Source organism: Triplophysa dalaica, chromosome 11 (genome assembly GCF_015846415.1).
Source record: "Triplophysa dalaica isolate WHDGS20190420 chromosome 11, ASM1584641v1, whole genome shotgun sequence".
Lineage (NCBI taxonomy): Eukaryota > Metazoa > Chordata > Actinopteri > Cypriniformes > Nemacheilidae > Triplophysa > Triplophysa dalaica.
The window spans coordinates 16,807,877-16,833,229 of record NC_079552.1 but is presented as its reverse complement, the minus strand read 5'-3'; the positions used below and the strand labels follow the sequence as shown (position 1 = coordinate 16,833,229).

Below are 25,353 nucleotides of genomic sequence, written 5' to 3'. Positions count from 1 at the left end.
GGGTTCCCTTTAAAACTCCTAAAAAATAAAACTTTGCACAATAGGCCAACTAGTATGCTGGCTTTTGTCAAGGGAACACTATGAACTGCAACCCTCAAGCAATGACTTCTGAGAAGAAATTAAAGATATCCTATTCACTGGCATCTGATTGCAAAACACTTTTTCCAACTTCTCCCACTATCTCTCCAACTCTCACACACACAGATTTTCTCTTCAGTCTTTCCCCTCCCTCCCTTCTTCCATGTGGAGATCCGTCCCCCCTCCTCCAGCTGCTGATGGTACTGCAGGAGGCGGCCTGTTCATTCTACTCAGTGAGAGGACAGCACACGACTCAACCAGTCACCTCCTCTCTTGTTCACTCCTGTTTAAGGCTCTACTCTGGCAATATGGTTACAACAGGATACACCACAAGCTGCTCACCTTTCTGGAACGATTAAACACTCCATTAAGGAGAAAGAAGATCACTCAGCACTTAGGTATGAGGTGTGCTTGAATAAACCAGAGAGGAGTTATTTTGTTCCTTTTATCACTGAAGGCTAAAGTTGAGGACGTCCAAGATGAGTCTTAAGAAGAGGAAACCGAGCATGGTGTTCAGCTGGCACAAGTCCTTTGCCATTCTCGCTCCATGGAGAAAAGGTAAGCTGGTGTGTTTGGATGCATGGAGTCATGTTGCTTGTTCCAGACGGCTCTGTGTAACACCTGGATTTGCAGCACAGGTAGTCATTAGTCTGGCTGAGGTGTCGTTGAGGGTTTTTAGCAACCTGTAATTTGAAGTCGGAGGTGTTATGTGCTTGCTTGAACACAGACAGTGTTATCTTCAAAACATTCATCAAAGCAGTCGCACAGGTAGATGTGTTTAAGATTTAGTTAGTTTTAAGTAAAGTTGAGCTGATGTTCAAAACCCAAACGACTCTTTCTTCTATTGAACACAAAAGATATTTTGAGAAATGTCTCAGTGACCGTGTGTTCATACAATTTAAGTTAATGACTGTCAATGTTGTTTGGTAACCGACATTCTTCAAAATATCTTCTTTTTGTTCTGCAGAAGAAAGAAAGTCAGGTTTAGAATTACATGAAGAAGAATTTTCGAACTTTTTGTGTAAACTAGGTGTTTATCTACATTAAGTGGTGTTTTTATGTTATATTGATAATATAAAAGCATGCAGCTAAGGCAGATTTGATTTTAGCTTCATAGAAATTTACATCAGAGCCCAATGAGAGGAAGTTTATGCACTTTCATGCATTTGTTTTGTCTTTATAGTGTAAATCACAGCAGATATAGCGTAATGTAGAGTTCTTGTATATCTGGTTAACTTCTTGCTAGTAAGAGTTTATCATCATTTGGCAAAACCTAAATTAAAATGTAATATTCAATTTCGAGATTTCTTAGCCATTATAACAAGATTGTTGGACTACTTATTTTCTCAGTTCGTTTCTAATGAGATTCTTATAAGCTTTGTTTTAAGTCAGTAGACACTCTTATTACATTGTAAACAATGTGACCACAAGTCTATCCTACCCTTTCTGCCACATACTCTTTTTTTTTTGCCCTTACATGAAAATTCTACTAAATATACATTTTGTTAAAGCATATCATTGCATCCAAAGGTTCTTCTGCAGCACCCTATGCTCCTATAGATATTTGAAAATGTCATTGATGTTACATGGACTAAAACTACAGATGGGTATAAGGTCTTTCATGTTGTTTATCTTTTATATTAACAGACTGGATTAATAAGCAGGTGTGATTCTCAATAACGGACAGTTTAGACATTAAAAGTGTCATAGTATGTGTCTTACAATTATGAAGACAAAAGGAGAAGAGTGCTTAAAAGGTGTGATCAACTGTTCCAGCCTCAAGCGAAACCAACACGAGTAGTAGAGTGATATCACATGTGAATATTTTAGTGGTGACAGCTTCACGAGCGAAGCTCCTCGCCTATGTTTGACTTATATTATATGTGACTCATAACTGAAACCAGGCACGGCCGTGCTGAGCTGAATTCTTCATGTGTAAGGTCAGACGGTGAGAAGTCACCGATGTATGTTTCAGGTAATATAGATTTGAAGTTTTGCGGACATGAAGAGACATGAAGATTTGCCTAATAAAAAATCACCAATCAGTTGTAAATGTTTGTGACACTTACGAAGATTCTTGGCTCTCTTTTGACAATTCAGCATCTTTGTTATGACCAGCAGTAGAAAATGTTGAGGAAATCAAATCCCACAATAAGTTCAACAATTTCCGAAATGTACAATTTCATAGAAGACCGAGGAGTGAAAATGAGCCCATGCCTTGTGGGGTGAGTTTGCCTGAAGGCTTGACTGATGTTCCTGCTCCCGCACATTCTTGTCTTATCCCAAGGCTGTTAGATAATGAAAGACCCGGCCCTTTCAGACCACATTGATAGTGTGCTTCTGGAAAGACTCCTCAAGGGTCAAAAGCATTGGCCCTGGCGGAAGACGACAGAGTGGAGAGAAAATGTTCTGGCACTGTGGTGAAAGAGACGGGGAGGTGTGAGGCTCTAAATGTCTGCCGGCTTTGGGGATTAGGAAGAGGGGAGAAAAAGGTGTACGGCTGTATTTCACACCTAATCAAACCCGACATCTGGCCTTTGTCACCTCCTTGAGCAACTGAGCCAGAAAGACTCAAGAATTTTGCCTTCATTTTTGAACACCGGTGTGTGACCAATTGGGTAACATCCTTTTGACAGTTTTTAAAGGATAGCACGCCCCAAAAATTAAATAATCAATCTTATTTTTCTAATTTTTTTGTTTGTGTTCAGCTAGATAACGTATACATCTGAAATAACATGAATGAGAACTTTCATCTTTTGGGTGAATTGGTCCTTTGAGACATTTAAATTACACGTTCCAAAAAGGAAATGCCTTTTTTCTAAAGACGTTCCAAATGCAGTGAAGTTATATGTTTTCTGAAGATGTATAATTTGTAAATCTTCCAAAAATCGAATGAAATCTATATCTATATATAAATAAATAAAAGTAAATTAGAGCGCTATATCCTTTGATATAAAATTGTTGTCATGATGTTTACGTTCATGGCACAAGCAGTGCGAGATGAGTCATATGTTTACTGCTAACTCTTTACCACAAGTACTGTGTGTGTCATTGTAATTGACTTGGAAAGCATTACTTTACTTTTAAGTCATTGAAAAACTTGAATCAATCTCTTAGTATTATCCAATTTAAGGGGACAGTTCACCCAAAAATCATCATTTGGATTTTCTCGAGAAAGATATTTGGACGAATGCTTGTAACCAAACAGTTCTTGAACACTATTGATTAGCATAGTAGGAATTTGACAACGTTACTCAAAAATTGTTTACTTTCCTCCATTCTTCAAAATAACTTCTTTTGTGTTCAACAGAACAAAGACTTTTATAGCAACCTTTCCCATATGGGAGTCAATGGGGTCTAATAACTGTTTGGTTATGAGCATTCCTCCAAATACCTTCCTCTGTGTTTGCAACCACCTGAGGGTAAATTAATGAAGGCCGAATTTTCATTTTTGGGTGAACTGTTCCTTGAACATCATCTGTTTTGACAGGCATCTTTTTGCAATTGCATTATTCTTGTAAGAAATGAATGGCATGTTAAAACAGTCCATATATGGAAACAAGGTAGGGGTATTGGTGAATACTATATGCCCCCGGGGTCACTCAGTCTGCCCTCCCAAGTGCTAACAGGGTCCTGACATTCTCCTGGCTGTAAAAATAGCAGAGGTCTGCCTGTGACCTCTCCCCCCAGGAGCACAATACTGTGTCTGCAGGCAACAGCATGTTCTTCAGCATCCTCTAATATTATCATCAAGCATGCTATACCTACTTGCACCTTACTTGAAAAGTGTTGATATCTAGATTTTGGTTTAAATTGTTTAGTGTTGGGGTTATTAGGGGCTAAACTGAGTTTTTTTCTATTTCCATACAGGCAATAGTTTCAGAGAGCTTATTATTAAAACCCCATGAAATCCAACTTTAGTGGATATTAGGTCAATTTTTGAAAGCTTTGAGGTCACAGATATGCAGCTGCACTCCTTAAATATTGACAGACAGTTCTCTTTCTGGAAACACATCAGACATTGTTAACATACACATTCTCAATAAAATGCTTTAATGAGAACATTCCCTCCAAATAAGTTGCAATAAGTTGACGCTCATCAGTCCCTTACCACAGAAATACTGAAGCAGAACTCACAAATATGGCAGCGTTCAAATGTACAAAACATGAGGGTGTGAGGACAGATGGAGTAAACATGTTCTCATCTAGTGAATTCTTCACATTTTATCCTCTTGAATGTTCCTATCAATGGCCCTTTGACAATTCTCACTTTCTTGATGGCAAAACGAATAGCAGCAACATTTGGTAACAGCAGTAGACTGCAGTTCCAAGAAAGATAATTGACAAAACATGTTTGAGGTCTCACAGAAATTCTTTAAGTGACACATTTATGAGACATCACTTGAAAACATCGAGCTGTATCCATCTGGGACATATCAGTGGTTCTATCTACGCAGCTGTAAAAATGACAGCGGCTGGCGATACTAGAATTCTTGAATGTGAATAGAGTATTTTATCAGCTCAAAAATGTGAGACACTTGCCAGTTGCACACAGAGAAAAACATTCTCCTCTGCTTCTTCTAGAAGTAAAGCATTGCCGCAGGTTGGACGTGATTGTTTCTTCACAGGTGGAAAATGAGCAAACAAGCAAAAAGCCACATCTAAAGAGCATGTACATATACTCTTACAGTGTTGAAAGTGTCCTTTACATCTGAACTAACTCCTCAGCGGATATTACAGCAAGATTAGGACTAAAACTATGTGGCTCTTGATTCCAGCCAGCAGTGAACTTCTAGTTTTTATTATGAATGCATTATACTCCGCAGTATGAAAGACCTTAGCATTACTTACATTCCTGGCTGCCAGGGGCTGGCCGAGGGCTTTTTGATCTCTCTTTACAAGTAGCCACGTCTCGGGGACGTTAATTGAAAACCTTGGGGGATCTGGATGCTGCCTACTCGCTCCCTACTGAGTGGCATATAAAATGTCCCACATTCAGCAGTTCTGTGGTCTCGGCTGGAGAGTGCCAGTGTGTGAAATAAGCTGACCCAATGGGCCGGTCTAATTGACCTTTATAGTAAATTAGCTAAACTGGGCCTCATGCAGAACACACAGATAACTGTACACTGTAAAAAAGACATCTGTTATTTTTTAAACATGCATAATGTTGAAAAACTGAAATTTAATGTAATTGTACTGATATTGACAGATTTTTCATGTATTTTTTAAAACACGTAAAATTACAGTAAATACTTAATTTTTATTAAAACTTAATTGTACAAACTGTTATTTAAAATATTGGGCGAACATTGCGAAAGCTTTTTAAAGGATTTTTTACAGTTTATTTTTGAAAATATGGTCAAAAAAGGTAAGTGAGAAAAAAAAGTTTATTTTACAGTTTATTTCTGGCGCCCCAGCTGCTCAGGCTTTTTGTAAGTGCTGGGATTTGATGGTTGTAACTGTCTACATTTAGGAAAGATCTGAGGCGATTTGTTCATAGCCAACTCCTCAAATATCTGAGCTCGTAATAAGATCTGGAATGATAAATGTGGAGTTAAAAAGAAAATTTAATGTAAAATTGATAAATTAGCCAGCAAAATAGAGATATGATTACCAATTCCACATGGTTAAGTGACAGGTATAGAGGTTCTCTTTCCAATTGTAAAAAGGAGTGAAGTGTGGTCTTTTGGATATGCCTACTAGCACTTTCTTTACTCAGGTAAAGTATTGCATGTCGGAAACATCAGCTTGATTTCTGGTTCTAAGTATTTGAAACTTCAGCATGGCATAAGAAAACATGGACAGTCTCGATTAAAATAACATATTTCATGAAATAATAGAGCCAGGTGTTGTGTTCACATGGGTTGTTTATGACAGCAGTGCCTGTGAGAATGGACAGGCACAAAGACACAGTCACTGTTTTGAATGGGTAGAAACCTGGGCCAACAGCACAGTTTGTATGACCCTGCATTGAAATGCTATCACTGTTTTCACAGTCGCTATCCAATCTGAAAAAAACGAAGCTATCATAATAGATTCTTTCTCACAGAATATGGGTGGGCTTTAGATGGTTGCTTATTGTTCAAAGCGATACAAAAAGCAACTTGTTTTGACCTATGAGAGAGCTGGAAACACGTGAACTTGCTATTATTGTTTATAATTTTCAAGGACTTGATACCTCAATACATGATATCTAATTTTCCATTGTATTAGTGTGAGAGTTCTGGAAAACTCAAAGCTAAAAGTGCTCAGAAAACTTCAAATATTTTATCAGTAAAAGCATTTCCTTCCTTACACATCCAGAATGTCACAATACTTCCTGTGAATCATCTGTCATAATTACTCCCACCCAGCTTCTCTTCACACCTCATCCTGCCATCAGGTTAATGTTTAACATGGTTTATCACGAGACCACCATCATAAAGAAAACAGAGGATCTGATATAAGATGCCGACGGATGGACCATAATCACGGCCATAGTACTCTGCTTTAAATATAACATTAAATGGTGTAATGAACACACTATTCCTACCTGTGTTTTATTATTAATATTTAAAATTTCATTCTAAGCAATTTTGTTATGTGCTTTTGTCATTTTATTATTTATTTGCTTATTTGTTATATTGCTATATACGTTACATTATTATTTCCATTTCAGTTTTAGTTGATTTTTTATTTTATTAATTTTTAAGTTTACTATTATGGTATCTCAAACTTATTTCAATTGATTTTTTTTCCATTAAGGCAATTTTTTTATTTTTCACTTACATTAAGATTTTCTAATTATATTTTACCAAAACTTTATTCGACTTTAATTAACAAAATAATTGTTACAGTAAACCTATTTTAATAAATTATAACAACCGTGCAATCAATTCCATAAGAAGGAAATCAGTTCATGGCCTATATATTTTTCTCACTCCTAGAGCTGTTAAAGCCGTTTCACTCAGATACACATCACAATGTGGAAAACACCATCACATTTTTTTGTTGTAATACTGTGTGTGAATATAATAGAGGCCAGCAGACTTGAAACAGTAAGAAATGATTGACAGTTGTACAAGATGTAGGGCATGTGACGGAGTCCTATAATGGCACTGAGTGAAAATACAGATCACAGTTCAGAGTAGGACAGAACTATATTACTGAGCTATGAGCTCTTTGTGGATGACTGATGCTGAAGAATGCTTCATAGTACGAGATAAGCTTTCTTCTGTCAGCACAGAGAAGCATGTCTATATTTACGTGCTTTTAATATAATTTAAATAATGAGAGCTATAGTATGTTAAAAGGTGGTTTCACCCTCATCTCTATTACATAAGTGAGCATTTTTCACATACCAATGATTTCATCGTAAACATTATAAGAGTGCATGAATGACATTATATACACAGCAGCAGTGGATTTTTTAATGTTTTTCAACATTTATAGTTTTTCTCATTTTAACAGATGTAAAAAATCTATCTGGCAAATCAAAACATTAATGTCCAACATCATTCAGAAGTTGTTTTCGTTTAATTTGTTTTCCAGGTAAAGGGGACATGGTTCTAGAGAATGAGGTCATACTGACAAAGATGAAGTTCCTCAACAACTTCCCTGAGAAAATCCTAAACGTGGAGGATTCCATATCGGCCATCTCCATTTCAATGTCTGAGCAAGATAACACAGAGTCTCTTCAGGTTGATGAGGTTGACAGTGCTGCTCCTGAGCTAACCTTACCTGAATCAAAAACAGACTACCTTTCCACAATTTTTACAGATTCTGAACTCCCAAGATTGTACAAATTTGAATCTGAGGACTCTGGGGTAGAGATGACTAGCGGAGCAACATCTCCATCCACCCCTACAGGTTCAGAACAAAGCTTTGTCGTCCACAGTAGAGAGTCTTCATGTGACTATGGTAATCTAAACTCTACTGTACCCAGCAACAGTGCTCTTGAAGAAACATTTGACTCTTTGGAAACAGCACAAACTTCTTGTAAATGTGCTGGACAAGATACTTTTGCCATTCTTGATGACATAAACGAGGATGTGAATGTTGATTTAATGGACATCAGAGCAAATTCAAAGAGGACTGAGGACAGAACCTTGAGGAACACCGAGGAAAACTGCAAGGATGACATAGAGATCACAGAAGCACAAGAGGAAATAACAGAGGCTGCAATGGTTGAAGACACAAAGGGAACTGTAGAAGATTATGATGGAAATGCGGGACCTGAATTTCAACATCAGCGTTTGAGGAAAAGTACAACAAGTGACAGTCTGGATGAGTACATGGAGGAATGCTGCAGGCTAAGTGAGGTCAGAACAGTTTACACATCTTTTATTGTTATTTACCTGATGTCATGTTGTTGCATCTGCTTTCATATGCAAATATGGTCAGCCTCATGGCAAACACTTAAATGTGATCAAACAGGAAGTTCATACTCATGGTCAGGGGTATCTAATTATTTTACTGCAATAAGACGGCATTTATAGGATGGAATATTTTTTTTAGTTTTATAAATACGTTTAAATAAAACTCACTAGACACGAAGCAAAAAAAGTATATGTTTTTTAGTATTTATTTTTTATTCGTTTTTTACTAGACAGAATAAGACAAACATGGTAAAAAAAATGTAATGATTTGAACAAATGATAAGAGTGAGTGTATTTAAAAAACAATAAGTATGTGTGTCTCCGTAAGCCTCTGTGAAATGAAAATGTTTGTCAGACCATCAATCACGTTCACAATGACTGTTTATGACTGTTAATCAAAAGATAATCAAGAAAAGAAAAACAGTAGAAAACAACTGCTGGAATTCTAGTGTATGGTGTGCTACACATCTCAGTCCTTTTAAAGCGGCCGGCACATCACACAGCACCTGTTCATCTGTGTTGAGAGACTGCGCAGATGGCAGTGATTATTACAGCTGGTACAGCCAATGCCTCTCTCATCTGGGCCATGTGCCTCAGTCGGCCATGCCTACCTGGATGCATCAAACAGGTGTCAAATAGCTCAAATTACTCACATATTTACCCAAATAATGCCTCTTTGATAGCGGCTGGGTCTTCTAGTTGCCATTTTTTGGACGCATGATCTACTTTATGGGGGTTGCGATGACAGGTAGTCAGGGTTGTAAACTAGGCCTTCATCTTTACCTGTCACCACAGCTAATAAGCTGATTCCCTGGCCTGTTAAATGGAGCTCTGTGGCCTGAGGAAGAGGATATTGAAAAGCGAGCGTACGTTTTTTCCCATCCGCATCAAACACGGCAACTTCAAAGGGCACTCTTTCCTTCTCGGTTCTAATCTGATTTGTTGCCAGCTTATGAGGGTTGGGAGGACACAGAGCTACAGTGAAGAGTAATGTACTGCAGGTTTACGCCAATCATAATAGACTGATTGATGCACAGGCACAGATGGAATCTGCAGACGTCTGCGCATTCGCTGCACCGGTTTTATGGGGAAATATGTTAAATTATGTAGAATTGATTAATATGTGTATAGACAACATTTAAAACAGATTCCTTTGATTCAAAGCATTTTTGAGTTTGATCGACAGATGCATGAAGTAAAGGGAAATATGTGTCATCGTGGAAAAAAGAGAATTGAATTGCCCCAAAATCTGCCCCCCCCCATTCCACCGCCGTGAAGTCTTCAGCTGGGATGAATTCCTCAGCTGTAGCACATAATTATCCATAAAGCGAACATTTCCAATGTGCTAGTGTGAGGCTTTAATCTCATGATGGATGAGGCATGGTGATCAGCGCTGCGTGCACCCTTACCCAACCTCAAACTTCTGACCGACGCCCTGAAAAGTGACATAATAGCTCCTGACACCTTTTGCAGATACTCAGAAAAACACATGATATCCACACATTTCTTCTCAGCTTTGCAGGACACCCTTGTATAAACACCCACTTGTTTTGTGGCACATTATATCGACCAGCAATAACAGTCCTTTGATTTAGAATGTAGATTTATAATATCCATTATGATTAATGAAAATGTAGTGTCGCTTTTCATGATAATGGAATGGATGTGTCAACACAAGGTCCACTTTGTGAAGGAAAAATAAAGCGTGAACTAGGCCTTTGATCTAGGGTGATCTCACAGGAATTATGAAGTGGCTAATTCGAATTAATTCGTACAGTGTGAATCGTATAAAAACGTACAACTACTATAAAAAGCAATACCGAAGCCCACCGAGCCCCAACCTTAAACGTAACCATCACTACAGTGAAAATTGTACTAGAACGAATGAATAAGATCATACATATGTTATATTCAACAACATAAAATAAAATAATGATCTTCATTGCCATAGCTTTTTAAAGAAACTTAATATTGTGAAATGGCTGTAAAATGTTCACGTAAGTTCCATAATGTCAATTCATGAAATAAATCTGTAATAAACACATTATTCAGACAATATTAATCAAATTGACTTCTTTATCTGAAGGTGTGCCGAATTCTTCAATGATTTCGGTCAAAGTTATGCTTATAAAAGTCATACACCCTATATCTTCGCACCTGGTTCCTCATTCCTATCCAATGGCGTCATGTTTAGAAAAGTATTGCTTTTCTAAACAGACACACTAACACATTTCCAATAAAACTGATTATTTTCACAGACGCCCTTGAATGGGTTTATAATGTCTTTCCTCATATTTGGTAATGCAGGGCTTATGTAATTAGAAAAACATTTTTCCAGCAATCCAAGCCAAAGGCATATGCACGATTGTTTTCTCCAGTTTTCTTTGAACTTCGATGTGTGGTTAAAAAAGCACATTCTGCAGAGAGAGAACTACACTCCATCCACACAACACACCGTCAATTAAATAGACTGTCATAGTAAAGTACAAACAGCTTTAAACAAAACATTTTAGCTATTGTACATGTATCCTGATGAGGACATTAAGATTGTGTTGCTCAAATGATAAAGTTCACTTTAAGCACCAACTTTCAAGAAAAGGATCTCAAAAGTCGTAACTAAAAATGACTTCTAAACCAGAGCAGAAATGCACGTAAGCGCAGCAGATTCTTCTCTGTGTGGGGGATGTGAGGAGGAAAGGAGTGGGGCTTTTCCAAACCTTGTTTTCCCTTCTCCTGGGTCACTTGGGACCCTGAGGTGATAACATCGGTCATGTTTCTACAATTATTAATAAAAGCTTAGAATAGTATGCGTAAGCAAACGTGACTTCTGCGTTTCACAGGAAGAACCTGAGGCAGTTTCTGGTTGAGGAGACTTAAAGCAGAGAGAAATGGGAAACTGAGAAAATAGTTTTCCGCAGTGGTATATAAAAGTAATGTATGTTCTAATGTATTTAAAATTATACTTTTATAAGTCATTATACGATTGAAAAATGGTAGAACGCAGCTTCTTCCACTGCGTTATGCGGTAATGTACAACATCTGTTCAATTTAAATATTTTCTAATTTTCACATTTCTCTCTCCTCTAAGTCTCCCTAACTGAAAACTGTGAGGGTTCTTCCCTAGAAACGCAGAAGTCACGCATGCATAGAGCCCATTACAATGAACTTGTTTTATGTGGCCTGTTGTGCGTCACCTTTTAATATTCATTCTTTCATTGACACATTGACAAAGACTGAAAGAGTATTTTTTAAAGGCCAGATTCTAAGAGACCCAAACTAACTTTCACTAGTTTTGAGACGACAAACTGCTTTTAATTCATATTTACCAGTATTAATAACTGTTTTCAGTGAAATCTTATTATTATTAGATTGAGCTATGCAAATATTTTATAAAGTTCAGATCTTTAAACTTTGTACCAAGTCTAAGACGGGGCTGACTATACTGGACTGAAGGTAATTACAGTGTTTTGGTAGGTGTTGCACAGTATTTATGTTAAGCTGCAAAAAATCTTTACAACCCCTCCAAATATAGCCCAAATATAATCTAATTTAAAATAAATGATGGCATTTAAACTAAATTCTGACACAAACACTTGACATTATTTATGCCACACAGGGAGAAATGTAATAAAAATCTGTCAAATTTCCTTAAAAGCATAGCTACTTTTTAGAGCTTTGCCTGAAAACCATGAGAAAAGTTCATGGTCACGGCAGCAAAATTATGACTTGCTGAGGATCTCACACTCCTTCAAAGGAAGTGATGATGTCAAGTCCTAGTATTTCAGCTCTTTGTCATGTTCTCTATTGTTTGGCTTCTGTTTCCGTTAACATTAGGCGTTGGGACTGGACGCAAATGGCATGGAAAAGCTTTCGGGGGAAAAAGCCTGAGACCTGAACTCACATCCTGCTTTTGTTGGGACACATTTTGGAATGTTGATGATTGGATAAATATTTGTTCAAAATTTCCTTTTTGTTGTCAAATTTGCTGCAGAACGTGAGCATGTGCATCTTTATAGGCGGGGATGGAAAAATGAGTCAATAAACAAACAATAGGACCTAACACTTTTCCCACCAATAATTTACACCGTAAAAGCTGACTAATGGCACAGCTGCGTTATGACCTTGAGTTAGCCTTAAATTTAATGTAGCCCGTTAACTGTCACCTCTTCTGTTTATTGGAATATTGTCAATATTGTGCATGCAATTTCTAATCGAATCATGACAAACTATATATCATTGAAAATTCTGTAACTCTGAAAACTCTAGTATACAGATTTCTTTGGTAATTTGGGAGAGTAATTAGTTTGCAGATTTTTTGTAATCCTTTATTTTTTTAATGTATTTTTATCAAAGAAAAACATAAACTTTTTTTACTGATTTTTACAATAAACCTAACAGCATACCTTAAAAAATATTTTTTTGTGTGTGTGTGATTTCTATTTTAGCAATAATCAGCAACTTTTCTTTTTCAAACTAGACCAACCGTAAGTCTGTATTCCAAAGAATTCATTATTTACCGCTATTTTAGTTTCAACATGCGTTTTCATGTGTAGGCTTAAAAAGGGCTCCAACAGTTATCAGGTTTAACCTGTGGGTTTGATTTAAATTCTAGACCATATTTAGTAAAAAAAAATGCAAATTAATGACATTTTCAGTTCTTTGCCTACATATTTCAGATCTTCCACTAAAGCTTAAATATGCCCTTTTATTTCATTGGAATGCAAAAATGAAACCTGGTGGTCTTTTTGAAAATCGGACCCCACTTTATGTCTCGGATGCCCAGTACAGAGATCCCGTAACAGAGCCGCAGTCTCTGTTTAAAATTTTGAATGATTTCCTCTCTCTCATATCTTAAAATGTACCTTTTTTCCCTGAGAACCTGTGCAAACTGTGTTTGGTTATCATTCTAGTGCTGAACTATCTTATTTGTTTTAAAGCCCATTAAGAATTCCTCTGGGATAAAGAAATACCTGGGTGCTTCCATCATCAGTTTGAGTCGATCTCTTTGCTGGTTCACCTAAACACATAAAGTCAGCCTGTTGGAATGAGTGACTTTGCTGTGAAATCATTAGCACTTTAAATGAGACACTTGCCTTCAAACAATAGGATGGAGTTCACACTGCTCTTATTTACTTGTTAAACAAAAGTTGGTTAACCCCCTATGGTGAACATTGAACATGTTTGGTAAAACCTTTATATAGCACCTACCCTATTGTTCAAAGAAGGGTGGGGTGTTTTTTTTCCCATGAATACAGTTCTAGGGACCGGTGTTTATAACCTTCATTATTGTTTTTTATAATTAAAATGTAGACAATGTAAGGGAATGTAAAAGCTGAACACGAACGGCGGTGCTCTGTTATGGAGCTTAAAGTGAAAATGCACCAACTATGTGGTTTATCTGTCTTTATACAAAATTATAAAATTGTTGAAAACTTTGTATTGTTTTCACAACAGGTAAACCAGGCAAATCAATCCAATCCACTCGGGTCTGGACTGGGGTACCTGGAGCACATCTGCCAGCTCATAGAGAAGATCGGGCAACTACAGGAACACAATCTCAGACTACAGAGACAGATCTGTGGCCTGCAAAAGGAAGGAAGAGTTATCAAGACTAAAGAGGTACGATCAATCATCTGCTATTATTACATTGCAGAACATGTGTCTTTTAAAACCCAACCCACGTGACCACACCATATACTGTACTTCTCATCCTGAATAAGTCTGCTGCCGTTGTGGGACTGAGAAATGACAAGCACTGATTTGCTGTGGGTTAAACTTCATATCGATGCCTTGAACAAAGGATTATTGTCTCATAGTGTCTCTCTGTAAATCCAGACTTTTTTTGATGGGTTACTTTGGCGGCTGATGAGGATAGATAAAAGAATATTTAATAAACCGAGCAGCCGATTTCAGACCCTTCTCACCCTTCCACCCATACACAGATGGTTTCAAAGGACCTGATGTCCCCTCACATGGATTTTGTTTTTGTTTTTATTTATCTTTCTCATGTTGACATACCCAGGACAAAAGTATTTTCCTTTTTGTTTAATGGTTTACTGACAAAATTTTCTCAGGCGTAAAATGTGTTTTGTTTTATTAAAGGACCGTTGGCAAGTCAGACTGGTTTTGATACTCCCCAAACTAAAACAAATATAGCAGATTTGCTAAACAAAAATGGTCAACGGTCTTAAAGATCCTAACAGAGTTATCTACTAAAATATCCCCAAATATAAAGCAGTAAACTTCAAGTCAGGGAAAAACCTAACATTTCTCTTTTTAAAGGTACAGTGTGATTTTTGGAAAATCTATTGACAGAAATGTAATATAATACGCATAACTTTGTCTTCAGAGGTGTATGTAGACCTTATATAATGAAGCGTTGTGTTTTTTTTTTACCTTAGAATGAGCTATATTTATTAACATATACATTGCATGGAATTCTGTCAGGGTTTTGGGGCGGAAGAACCCAATTGCAGGCAAAAGACTTTATTACCCAAACAAGGAACAATCAACCCACGGTGGGGTAACAGAGACAAGATAACTGAAACAGCACAAAAATACTTCCCACGAGGGGGATAAAACAATGGGACTGAATAAACTAAACTAGGGAAAAACCGGAACCAAAGCTAGACATAAACACAAGTCTAAACACACGGCAAGGCAAGATACGTGGCAAACACTCACAAGTCTAAACACTGGACATGCACACAAGTACAAGTGAGTACATTCAATGAACGAGCACAGGACAATGTTACATGAGGACTATTTAAAGGGAGACTGACAAAGGATAATTGTGTGGGTAATGTGTGGGTAATGAAACACTCAGGGAAAGTTAACGAGGAACGAGATGGCGGGAACAAAGACGAGGACCGGAGAGAGAGTATAGAAGGCCGATAGGGTCAACATCTCTCTCTCACATAAAACAGAAGACTTTGTCATGAATCTGCCCCAAGACCAAGAATAGACATGACATGAAGGCAGACTCATGACAGAATTCACCATGTTGTTTCTACAGTAGCCCTAAACGGACAAACCGTTCTACAGAGCGCATTTCATAAATACATTATCTCCTTCAGCAAAGAAGTGATAATGTGACGACATCTTAGTCCTGTATTAGCCACCGTAGTGCTTCAAAAGGAAAGGGGAGTGTTGGAGTGAGCCATTTACAACATCATCGCTAGAAGCTACTAAAATGTCCACATTGCTCCTTTAAGTTGTGCAAGTCTCTCAAGAACGTTTTTCTTTGTTTTTCATTGGGATTTGCATAATGTTCTTGATTTAGAAACATAACACCAAAATGTTTGCACTATTCAGTCCTGTCCTCTCTCTGCTTATCGCCTGAAGGCTTGTGTCAGTATATTGTATAGACGTTCTTCCTGACCTCGGCATTCTGAAAGCGAGCAGTTGGGTTCACGTTTTTTCAGACAGTCGGCTCTAAACTGGCTCTGTCAGGACGAGCCCTGGGGCCGGAAAAGCCTTCCACCGTCACAGTGAGTGAGCTCAGTGGCGGCCTTCGCTTCAAAGTCATCAAAGAATCCAAGAGAAAAAGAAGGCATTTGGAGAAACTCATAGAACAGACAGTATAAGAACTACTGTAAATGTGTTTCTATGCAAAACAGTAGAAAGACAAAAATAAGAAAAATATCTTCCTGAATTGTTGTTCTCATGGGGTGTACGCAACAGGAACCTGTACAGTCTGATTCACACAAGGACAAACAATTCTTAAGGACTTTTAAATCTAGAATCGGTACTGTAATGATCAACTCATGAGATACATATGTTTTAAACACTTTATTTATACAGTGAATCGGACAGAGCTTTATTTAGAAAACTATTAACAGACTTTATAGGTGAAAAACTATTATAGGTCTGTGAACCACATTGACTCTGTCGCTTGGATGTGTGTCTTTGGAGACATAGCAACAGGCAGCGTGTTGTTATACATATCAAAAAGCAGGGGAACTCCGCTGAAACCCGTACCCGTCTCCACCATAATAGACCAAATGTCTCACTGGTCACCCCCCTCTAAACCTTAAAAGCACACTTTGATCTGTACTCATATAATATGTACGTATCATCGTTGTAGTGTCTACGGTCGTTCTTGTTATTCCAACAACCTAGTCTCTCATCAACCATGATGGATACTGCATATACAGCAGTTCTGTTGCTTTTGTTTATAGGACATTTAACAAGAATTCATTCCACAGCTTTAATTTTAAATAGCTTTTTAAGCATTTAAATATCTTATGCAGGGCAAGTTAAAATAATATCCAGATTTAGTCTTTCAACACAAAGCCTGTGTTCAGCATGATCACACTGTCTTCCATAGAGCATTGCATGTCATTTTCAACAACATCAGCAACACTGTTAAAACTATTCCGTAAATAAAACAGAAAATAAATATGCCGTAAATTAGCATTTTTGGGCTGTATTTCAAAATACATAAACATTCTGAAAAATTATAGTTTTTTAACAGTCAATCTTTAGGATGGATATACCTTCAGAGGAATCGGTGACCCAACGTTCAAATCAATAGAGGACAGTAAAGACCAAGTGTCAACAACAGTCAATCAAATCCTCAGCAAAAACATCTTCACCTCATCAACCTAACAGTGTTTACAATTCAAATACAGCTGTAAGTCCACCTCTTAAGAGGATAATCTTGAATAAACAGAGATTCAGGATACACCTTATCAGTCTGACTGGCATTAACATTCTAAGAAAAACTGTCCTCTGAATTTCACAGGCTGAATGCTCTTTGAAAACTGAGCACCAGGTCTTATCTACAGTAGTATGTGTAATACACACTCTCCAAAAGGCCAATTCATATCTACACGGTAAATCCATTTGGCAGACTAGTATAAGGCATCAACAATAATTGGTGGAAATGACACAGGTAATGATGTAAAATACATTAGGAGCTTCCTAAAATAGTGACAAAGATCCAGATTTTTCCCATAGGAAAAGTGATTTGTGGTTGTCCTGGAGTGTTTTCGTGCTTAAACGGTTGAGAATGAAATACTCTAGATCACATTTAGATGAATTATGAACTATGACATAACATGTTAATCATAACAACAAGGGATTGGGAATTGACTCGCTTTAGGGGTCTAATAAAAACATTTACAAATCAGCAGCCCTTCACAAACTATTAACACAAGCGCTTCAATTCGATTTGAATAAGAGGCTTTTCCTTTGTCATCAATGCACTTGCTTGAGGGATTTGAACTTGCACAAATCTGAAACAGATGTCTATTCAACAGGCCAACTATGTGATATCAAAGGTCTTGCCCTGACCCAGGGGCGTGAACGTCAACACATTAAGACTTCATAAAGTCAACTGTTTTAGTCATCTCTGTCCCAATAGGTCACACTGTACTATTTGAAAGGACTGTCTTAAAGACTTGAACAAAACAGTCTTTCGCACAATTACAATTTATCCACAGAAAAAAACACACCAAAACAATGAATAACAAAACAAATTCAGAGTGCTTGCTTTATTCTCAACTCTATTCCTTGTCTGTTTCAGGACTTTTTTCTGCAGCAATGTAGCTGTGGAGCAGCTGGTCTGGCTTTCCAGGAACTAAAGAGACACTTTCGTAGTGACCACCACAGCCTGACGGCATCAAGCAGCACTCTGTCCGACCTCAGCACAATCCCTGAGGTCACGCGCATCCCCCTCAGGGGGGCGACGAGAGGTCAGTGTGCAAACACACCTGGAGCTGAGATGTATCTGTGTATACTGCTGAACCTAAAGAACTACCACATTAGTTTGATGACGAAATAAATTATGATTCCGTAATCTAACAAAAAATAATTTGTCGTCACACCCCACATAACCTCTTGAGTCATATAGAAACTTGTGCTATCCGCCCGTGCTGCACTAAAGGCGTATTTCTCTCGGTTTGTTTTCCTCCAATTTCACATTCCATCAGCCGGGGCGGGCGACAAAACATAAGTCTGTGGGGAAAAGAATACTTCAGCAATAGGTGGAATTTCTGCTATTCCACATAATAAGAAAATCTCAGGGATTTGAGAATTCTTGGGGAGCAGGAATCTGGAGTTAATGTATCAGCTAATGTTTCATAAATCACACCACACCCATCAGTGTGTGAAGGGGCAGAGATCACAGATACAGGTCACCACATCATAATAGTTCTTTACTCTTGTAGTGAGAAATATGCATTTATGATCGATGTAACTTTTCACCTGCACAGACTCGGAGATGGGCTACCAGCCCCTTTGGAGGCGGGGTTTAAACAGGAGGAGCTACACAGAGGGAGAGGCCAAGTACTTGAGTGACAGTGCTGAGGTTCTCTCTGCACCTCACAGACGGGTGAGTCACTCGAGATATAAACAAACTTTACCTCTCTGACTCACTTTGACTATTACACATGATTCAATACTCAGGGGATGTGGAATTACGGCTAATGTTTGGTGGAGCCCATCTATTTTACACATCACTTATCTTAGAAAAAAACTTGTAGTAGAGTAATATTAGTAGAGGAAGCTGGGTTCATAGACCACATATCATATTTGATGCAAAAGAAAATTAAGCTGTCCGAGATATTACGGTTAGTTCAGATGTCCGTACACACAGAAGAAAACACTGAACAGGTTTAAAAAACGAGTAGGTGCTTCATGATGCTTAAATGGTTCCATGATGAACCTTTAACATTTAACATCTAAGGTGCTTCAGATTATAAAAAGTTATGAAACAGATGGAACCTTTGACCTTTGTTTTTAAGAGTGTATGGAAAAGATGGGTTGTGAAATTGAGGACTAAATAAATGAAATTCAGTTAAGCTAAACATGAATTTTGTCAACCCCATGTCGCTGCAAACTCGCAAGCTGATAGAATTTTCATGAAACACCAAAGAACAATTTTTCATAGAGTAAACGTCATATTCTATTAGCTGGGGCACCAAAAAAAAAGTGTTTTTAAAACCGGTAAAATTCCATAAAATTAGTCAGAGCTGACACGTGGTCTGGTTGCGCATCGGGCGACCTGGGTTCGATTCCCGTGTCGTGGTCCTATCGTATCTTCACTCTCTGACACTTTTCTTCCTATCCTCTCTATCACTAAAACTGTTCAAATGAAGGCAAAAAAATAAAAATTCAGAAAAGGACTAAGAATACCTTAAATGAACTATAACATAATATATGATTTGTGACATATTCCAGTGCTTTTGTCACACTGTACAATACCTTTTGTAAGGACTGAAATTTTATTTCAAGATTTCAGAGCTTGCAACCTGCTTCTGTCACATTGATTCTATATTAATTCGTCATTTCAGCAGATTATGGTTCATGTATCTTTATCCTGTATTTGTTTGTCCTCAGTTAAGTGAGAACTATACTTGGGGCCGAGTTAAAGAACTGGTAAAGAAAACCAAACTGAGGAACCAGAGCAGATTGGGACTGTCTTCGGGATCCTTGAAGAGATCGTGTCCACAGCTTTACCGGTAAGTTTCGGTTTATTAGAATTCAAAACAAAAGATTGGATTTCAAGCAGAATATTTGATTATTATTTCTAAAACTCAGTCCAAATATGTCACAGATGGTTAGTTCTGATATGAAAGAATATTGGAACAGAAAGTTATTCACTCTGCTGCACGCCTCTCTTGTTCCCATGGGAGTGCTACGGCAACTTCTGGGAAACCATATCATAAACAAGTAGTACTAATGGGACCGGTCCTTTGATGTTATGACTCACTATGTTTTCGCGTGATGGAGATAAAGGTTTCATCACATGTGCATGCTGAAGCTGTAAACAGAGTGGCTTCCTAATCTCGTGCGTACACTGCCTCCTCTTAAATATCTTGGCACTGGACTCATGTGGTAGTCGGTGACTAGCACCAACGCTGGATGAATGAGCCGAGCACTGAACGCTGGATCACATTCAGTCACAAAGCGTCCACTATGATGGGATTTTATGGATGACAACAATGATACCCACAGTTCAATCTCTGTGCAGTTTTTGGAGTTAGTGTCAAAGCAGGATACAGTGGTGTAGGACACAAGTAAGACAGTGTGAAAAAGAATAAGACAGATGAAAAAATATTGAAATCGAAAAACAAATCTTATGTTGATTTCTTTTCTATCAAACAAAGACAAATTGGTTGTAATGGGGGAGGGGCTATCTCATTCTGCAGCATTTGATTGGACAAAAAACTGGATTCACCCATGAGTGCAAGATGACTCATTACGTTTGGGCAGTTTTTGCAGAAGAAAACCTACACATTTTGAGTACCGTATACCTGCAAATAGTACTCTTGCACAGATTCCGTATCAAACTTAGGAGGAACTCTTTATAAAGTGCTGAAAACCGACCCGACTTTAAGGTTCGAGGAATCTAGTGGGAGTCACACACCCTGTGGACAAAATAAACAGGTTTCCTTTCCCTCGCAACCTATTCCACAAGTGCGGTGTGATTCTGGGTACACTAGCTGGCACGGAGGCAGAATTATTAGTAGCAGGGCTGCAGTGTCAGGCCGGAGGTATGCTTGTGGGAGTAGAAGAATTCCCCATTTATTTCACTCATTAGATGAGATATGGGAGCTATGCTGAACGTGCTCTCCTCCCAAGAACAGATACATTCTGAGGGAAAGATCCATATGGACAAGAAGTACACAATAAGACGATTATGAAACAGTGGGAGGCGCATGTCCTATTATGTTTCAATACTTGTATGTTGTGTAAGTGTAATGTTATTTTAAAATGAGGACGGACATTTCTTCACAGTTCAAGCTGAATTATCGGGGCATTTGCATAAACTTAAGTGCTACCTAAAGAAATTGTATTTAATACTCAATAAATCACAAATTTAATACTTGCGTTCTGCATCCAAATTTCAGAACAAATGAGCTGAAAGGTATTCTATTAAGACCTCTAATGATTTCTGTCTATTTCACAGGCCAGATATGATGTCATCAGAGCGGCCCAGGATAAACAGGAACTCAATGATCACTCTGGGACATCAGAAGGTGGACTATCTGTGGCCCCAGTAGCACTAATCAGGTAGCCTAAGAAAATAAATTTGCCAACTATAATTTGCATAGACGAAAATATAGACATGGGGAAAACGAAATATAAATCTGACATTTAAACAACAATGCTAATAATGCCAAGGTCTTGGGTTTGATAGTCAAGGATATTGATACAACAAGATGTAATACCTTGGATGGCTGTAAATAATTGTACATAAGCGGTAGGCTAATGGATAATGTAAAAGTAAAATATAGCCTCAAGCAGCACATCAAAAACTGTGGTCATTACATACAATTCAAAGACATCCTAAATTTGTATGATTTGCGAAATGAATTAAAAAAGCCAAAGTCTCATTGAAGCAGTTTGAGGCACTAGAAGGATAAAACTGGACACTGCAAGATTCTTCACAATCATTGTGCCAAATTACGTAACATTTTATCATTAAGTTCAATGGGCTGCCATAGACTCCCATGGCAGAAGAGACAATAAGCCCTTTGGTGCCAGGCACCTACTGATGTCCAGTGTTCAGAGACGGTTTCTGTGCATTGTCTGTCTCAGGCCCAGTGTTGTTACAGCACTGTTTAGACAGTAGAGCTGTATCTCTCTGCTGTGTTATTCCAGTACAGCAGATATCATCCACACATTGAATGAGCAACATGTTAACTCGTCTTTTGTTTTCTCATCAGACACTGAGCAGATGGTCTGCAGTGGAGATACTTTTTCATGAAAGGACAAAGCGAGGAATTTTGCAGTCCAGCTTGGAAATGCAAACTGAAAGCGAAACAGATGCAACAAAGATGAAAAAGGATTGAGTCTTGATAATAGAACTGTTGGTTTTGCTTGTACATGATACTAGAGGGGATGTTTATATGTCGATGGATGTGTTAAGTTGATCTGTTGATGGAGCTCAAATGTGTAATATGACTTGAAATGTGCATTTAAGAATATGAACTCAGAATAATGGTATATGCGGATAATAATAATAATGTATAGTCTAATGTACATTTCTTTCCAGAACAATTTACAATACGCTCTAATTGTAAAATATTTGTAAAGAACAAAAATTACAAATGTTGAATATGCATGCTACTGTTGCTGTTTATCTATCATACAGGTATTTCCTAAAGAGGAATGTGTAACTTTTATGCCACTATTATAAGAGTTCACTTGTGTATGTATATATCTTGTATGTGACAAATATGTGAATCCACAAGATATGAAACACATGTACAGATGAGAGTGGAAAACTCCCACGCCTGAATTCCTATGTCCACATACAGTACATACGCATGGCTCGAATGATGCGCCTAATGATAACACTTTAATGACTTATGGCATCTCATCTGCAGATGTTATATAATGTTTGTGACCTTTCACCTCTCTCAAAGCTGAGGAATGTGTATGAACGTGTAAAATGATCCTTAGATATGAAATTTTGCAGGCTTTACACATTACGTGCCTGCAATATGTTACTTCTCTCCTGATTAAAAGTGTGCAGCGATCGGACCTAACCAAAAGTTTCCTAACGGTTTAGTGTAAACAAATCTGCTATGGCTGTTTTGTATAAAAATAACTATGAAATATAAAAGCCTGTTACTTTTAAACTTGAAAATTTCAGACATCAATTTAAAAAATAATATCAGAATCCTAAATTCAACATGTAACCACTCACCCAACGTATAGACCAGTGTTGCAACATTTTTCCTTGTTCAAAGCTGAGTGACGTACTACAATTCAGATTCGATCGACTTATCAGGCTGTTTTGCAGACCACCTGCAGAAATCTTTCACACGAAACATGCATTGATTTTCCAGTTAAAAAGAATAAACTTTGCCATCATGATAGTGTTTGACCTAAACACAATGTATGCTTGATGTTCTGTTTCATGAAGCAATAACTGTTCTGTGTCTATTGAGTAAAATGTGTGTAAAAATGGATGAGTGCTGCTGATGAATGGCAGATTTTGTCTGGTTAAGGACAGAAGACAACAGGCTTGTACTTATGTTGTGCATTGCAGCGTACCAAATCGACAGAATAATTCAATATGCATATTGCATTGTTATTCAAAGTTATTTTTTAATAAATGAAACATGATATTTCTAAATGGCATCAACTGGTGTGAATTTGTTTTAGTTATGTGTTGTTAAAACACATTAGAGTTTATAAAAACCCCTAGCTCTGTGTATTATATTCTGTGGGCCATATGAGACCAGTTTTTTTATTATTGCACTAATGCTTTTTGTTGTCCTTATGTTGTTCCAATTGCTTCCATTGTTTCCCTCATCCGTAAGTCACTTTGGATAAAAGCGTCTACTAAATGACTAAATGTATTTTGTTTTTATATAGTCACATAAAAGAGATTTCAGGTCATTAAGAGTTGACAGAAAATACTCTAATCATTGCTCTTCATATCTCCGGTTTCTCTTTTTCAAGTATTGAATGTCATTCACAATATCATATAAATATGTTATAGAACCTAAACTCTGTCACTTGAGGAGTGAATAATCAGTAGTCCACACTAGATATTACTCAGCGCCTCCCTCTGAAACATATTGGTAATGCATGTTCTGGGCCATTTTAATAAGATAAAGTTCATTAAAAAAAATCTTTCATCATTTACTCACCCTCATTCATTCCAAACCAAGAGTATCTTGGACAATGTTGGCAACCAACCAACAATGACCCCCATTGACTTCAATTGTATAGACACAGAACCATTGAGCCCTTTCTCAAAATATCTTCTTTTGTGTTTTAAAGAAAAATGAGCCATAAACAGGTTTTATTAACATTTTATTAACCCACCGTTTATTATCATGAGGGTTAATGAATGATGACTGGATTTGATTTTGGGTTGAACTACTAGACACAGAACAAACAGTGAATTGAATTCTTTACTGATACAAAACGTTGGTCAATCAATGTTTGGGGATAACTTGTCCATTTTTTATGAAGGCTGAGCTGCTTTATGAATATAAACCACATTTTTGTACCCTCAGAGGTCCAATAGGGCACAAAGGGGAGCTTTCAGGATGCATTCCATTCAACACGACAACAGTACAAATTAATCATAGAAATGTAATAAAACCCACTCTTTACATCAACAGATAACACCGTCACGGAGCAGAGGTGATGTAGTGGAATGTCTGCTGCTCATTAATGATTTACAGCAATATGGACGCTTCAGTGAAGCAAAACCTGTGCTTTTTTTTCTCCAATCATGACATAGTAGGTCATGCGTCTGTGGCACTGAATAAATCACAGAGCTGTGTTCAAAATAGTTTCAAAAATGCATGTTTAAATGCCTTAAATTGAGTCAGCGATCATAATTACCACAGACCAGTAATATATTCATAATGACAGTGTTGCTAAATACCAAATATCTTTATTTAGTGTAATGTGAAACAACACAATTATAAACTCTAATAGGTTCAGATTTTGGAGATCAAAATGAAGAATAATGAAAATTCACAAAGACCAAATTAGAAGCTTCCAAAAACTGAAAACTAATCAAAAACTAGACTCCTTGACAACTACCTGCCAAGAACATTTCTGGGCCACAGTTTTTTCCAAAGAAATATTTATACTAGAACTGTTCATTGATTAATTGTGATGCAAGAATAATCAATCTATTCATCCAGAATAAAAAACTGTATTTACCTAATCTGATATAATTTTGTATTTATAACACATTCACATACATGAATATACAGTATTTAAGAAAAAAAGAAAAAAGCTTATATTAAATTATTGATAAATATAAATAAATACATAACATATTTCCTAAATATGTATATACATGTATGTGAACGTGTTTAGAAATACTTAATTAATATGCAAAGTTCACAAACATACATCATGTAAACAACAACCTTCTGGATGTTAACTGGGAATTAATCGTTTACCACCCTAATTTATATATTTTTACATA

At 37.3% G+C, this 25,353-nt stretch overlaps 1 protein-coding gene across 1 annotated transcript; it reads left to right on the top strand.

The window, feature by feature from the left end:
• Positions 1-303: 303 nt before the first annotated feature.
• si:ch211-250c4.3 (uncharacterized protein LOC100535981 homolog) lies at positions 304-23,529 on the top strand. The gene is made up of 8 exons (XM_056761206.1): positions 304-636; positions 7,609-8,378; positions 13,890-14,054; positions 17,965-18,133; positions 18,653-18,771; positions 19,779-19,900; positions 21,352-21,455; positions 22,112-23,529. The coding sequence occupies exons 1-7, from the start codon at positions 558-560 to the stop codon at positions 21,443-21,445; spliced, it is 1,518 nt and encodes a 505-aa protein (XP_056617184.1). The 5' UTR covers positions 304-557; the 3' UTR covers positions 21,446-21,455; positions 22,112-23,529.
• The last annotated feature ends 1,824 nt before the right edge of the window (positions 23,530-25,353 follow it).

Excerpts from the sequence above, each read along its gene's own strand:
- si:ch211-250c4.3 (XM_056761206.1), top strand. The coding sequence starts at position 558 with ATGAGTCTTAAGAAGAGGAAACCGAGCATGGTGTTCAGCTGGCACAAG. Across the intron at positions 637-7,608 it reads TCTCGCTCCATGGAGAAAAG|GTAAAGGGGACATGGTTCTA; the intron begins GTAAGCTGGTGT and ends TTTGTTTTCCAG. Across the intron at positions 8,379-13,889 it reads AATGCTGCAGGCTAAGTGAG|GTAAACCAGGCAAATCAATC; the intron begins GTCAGAACAGTT and ends TTTTCACAACAG.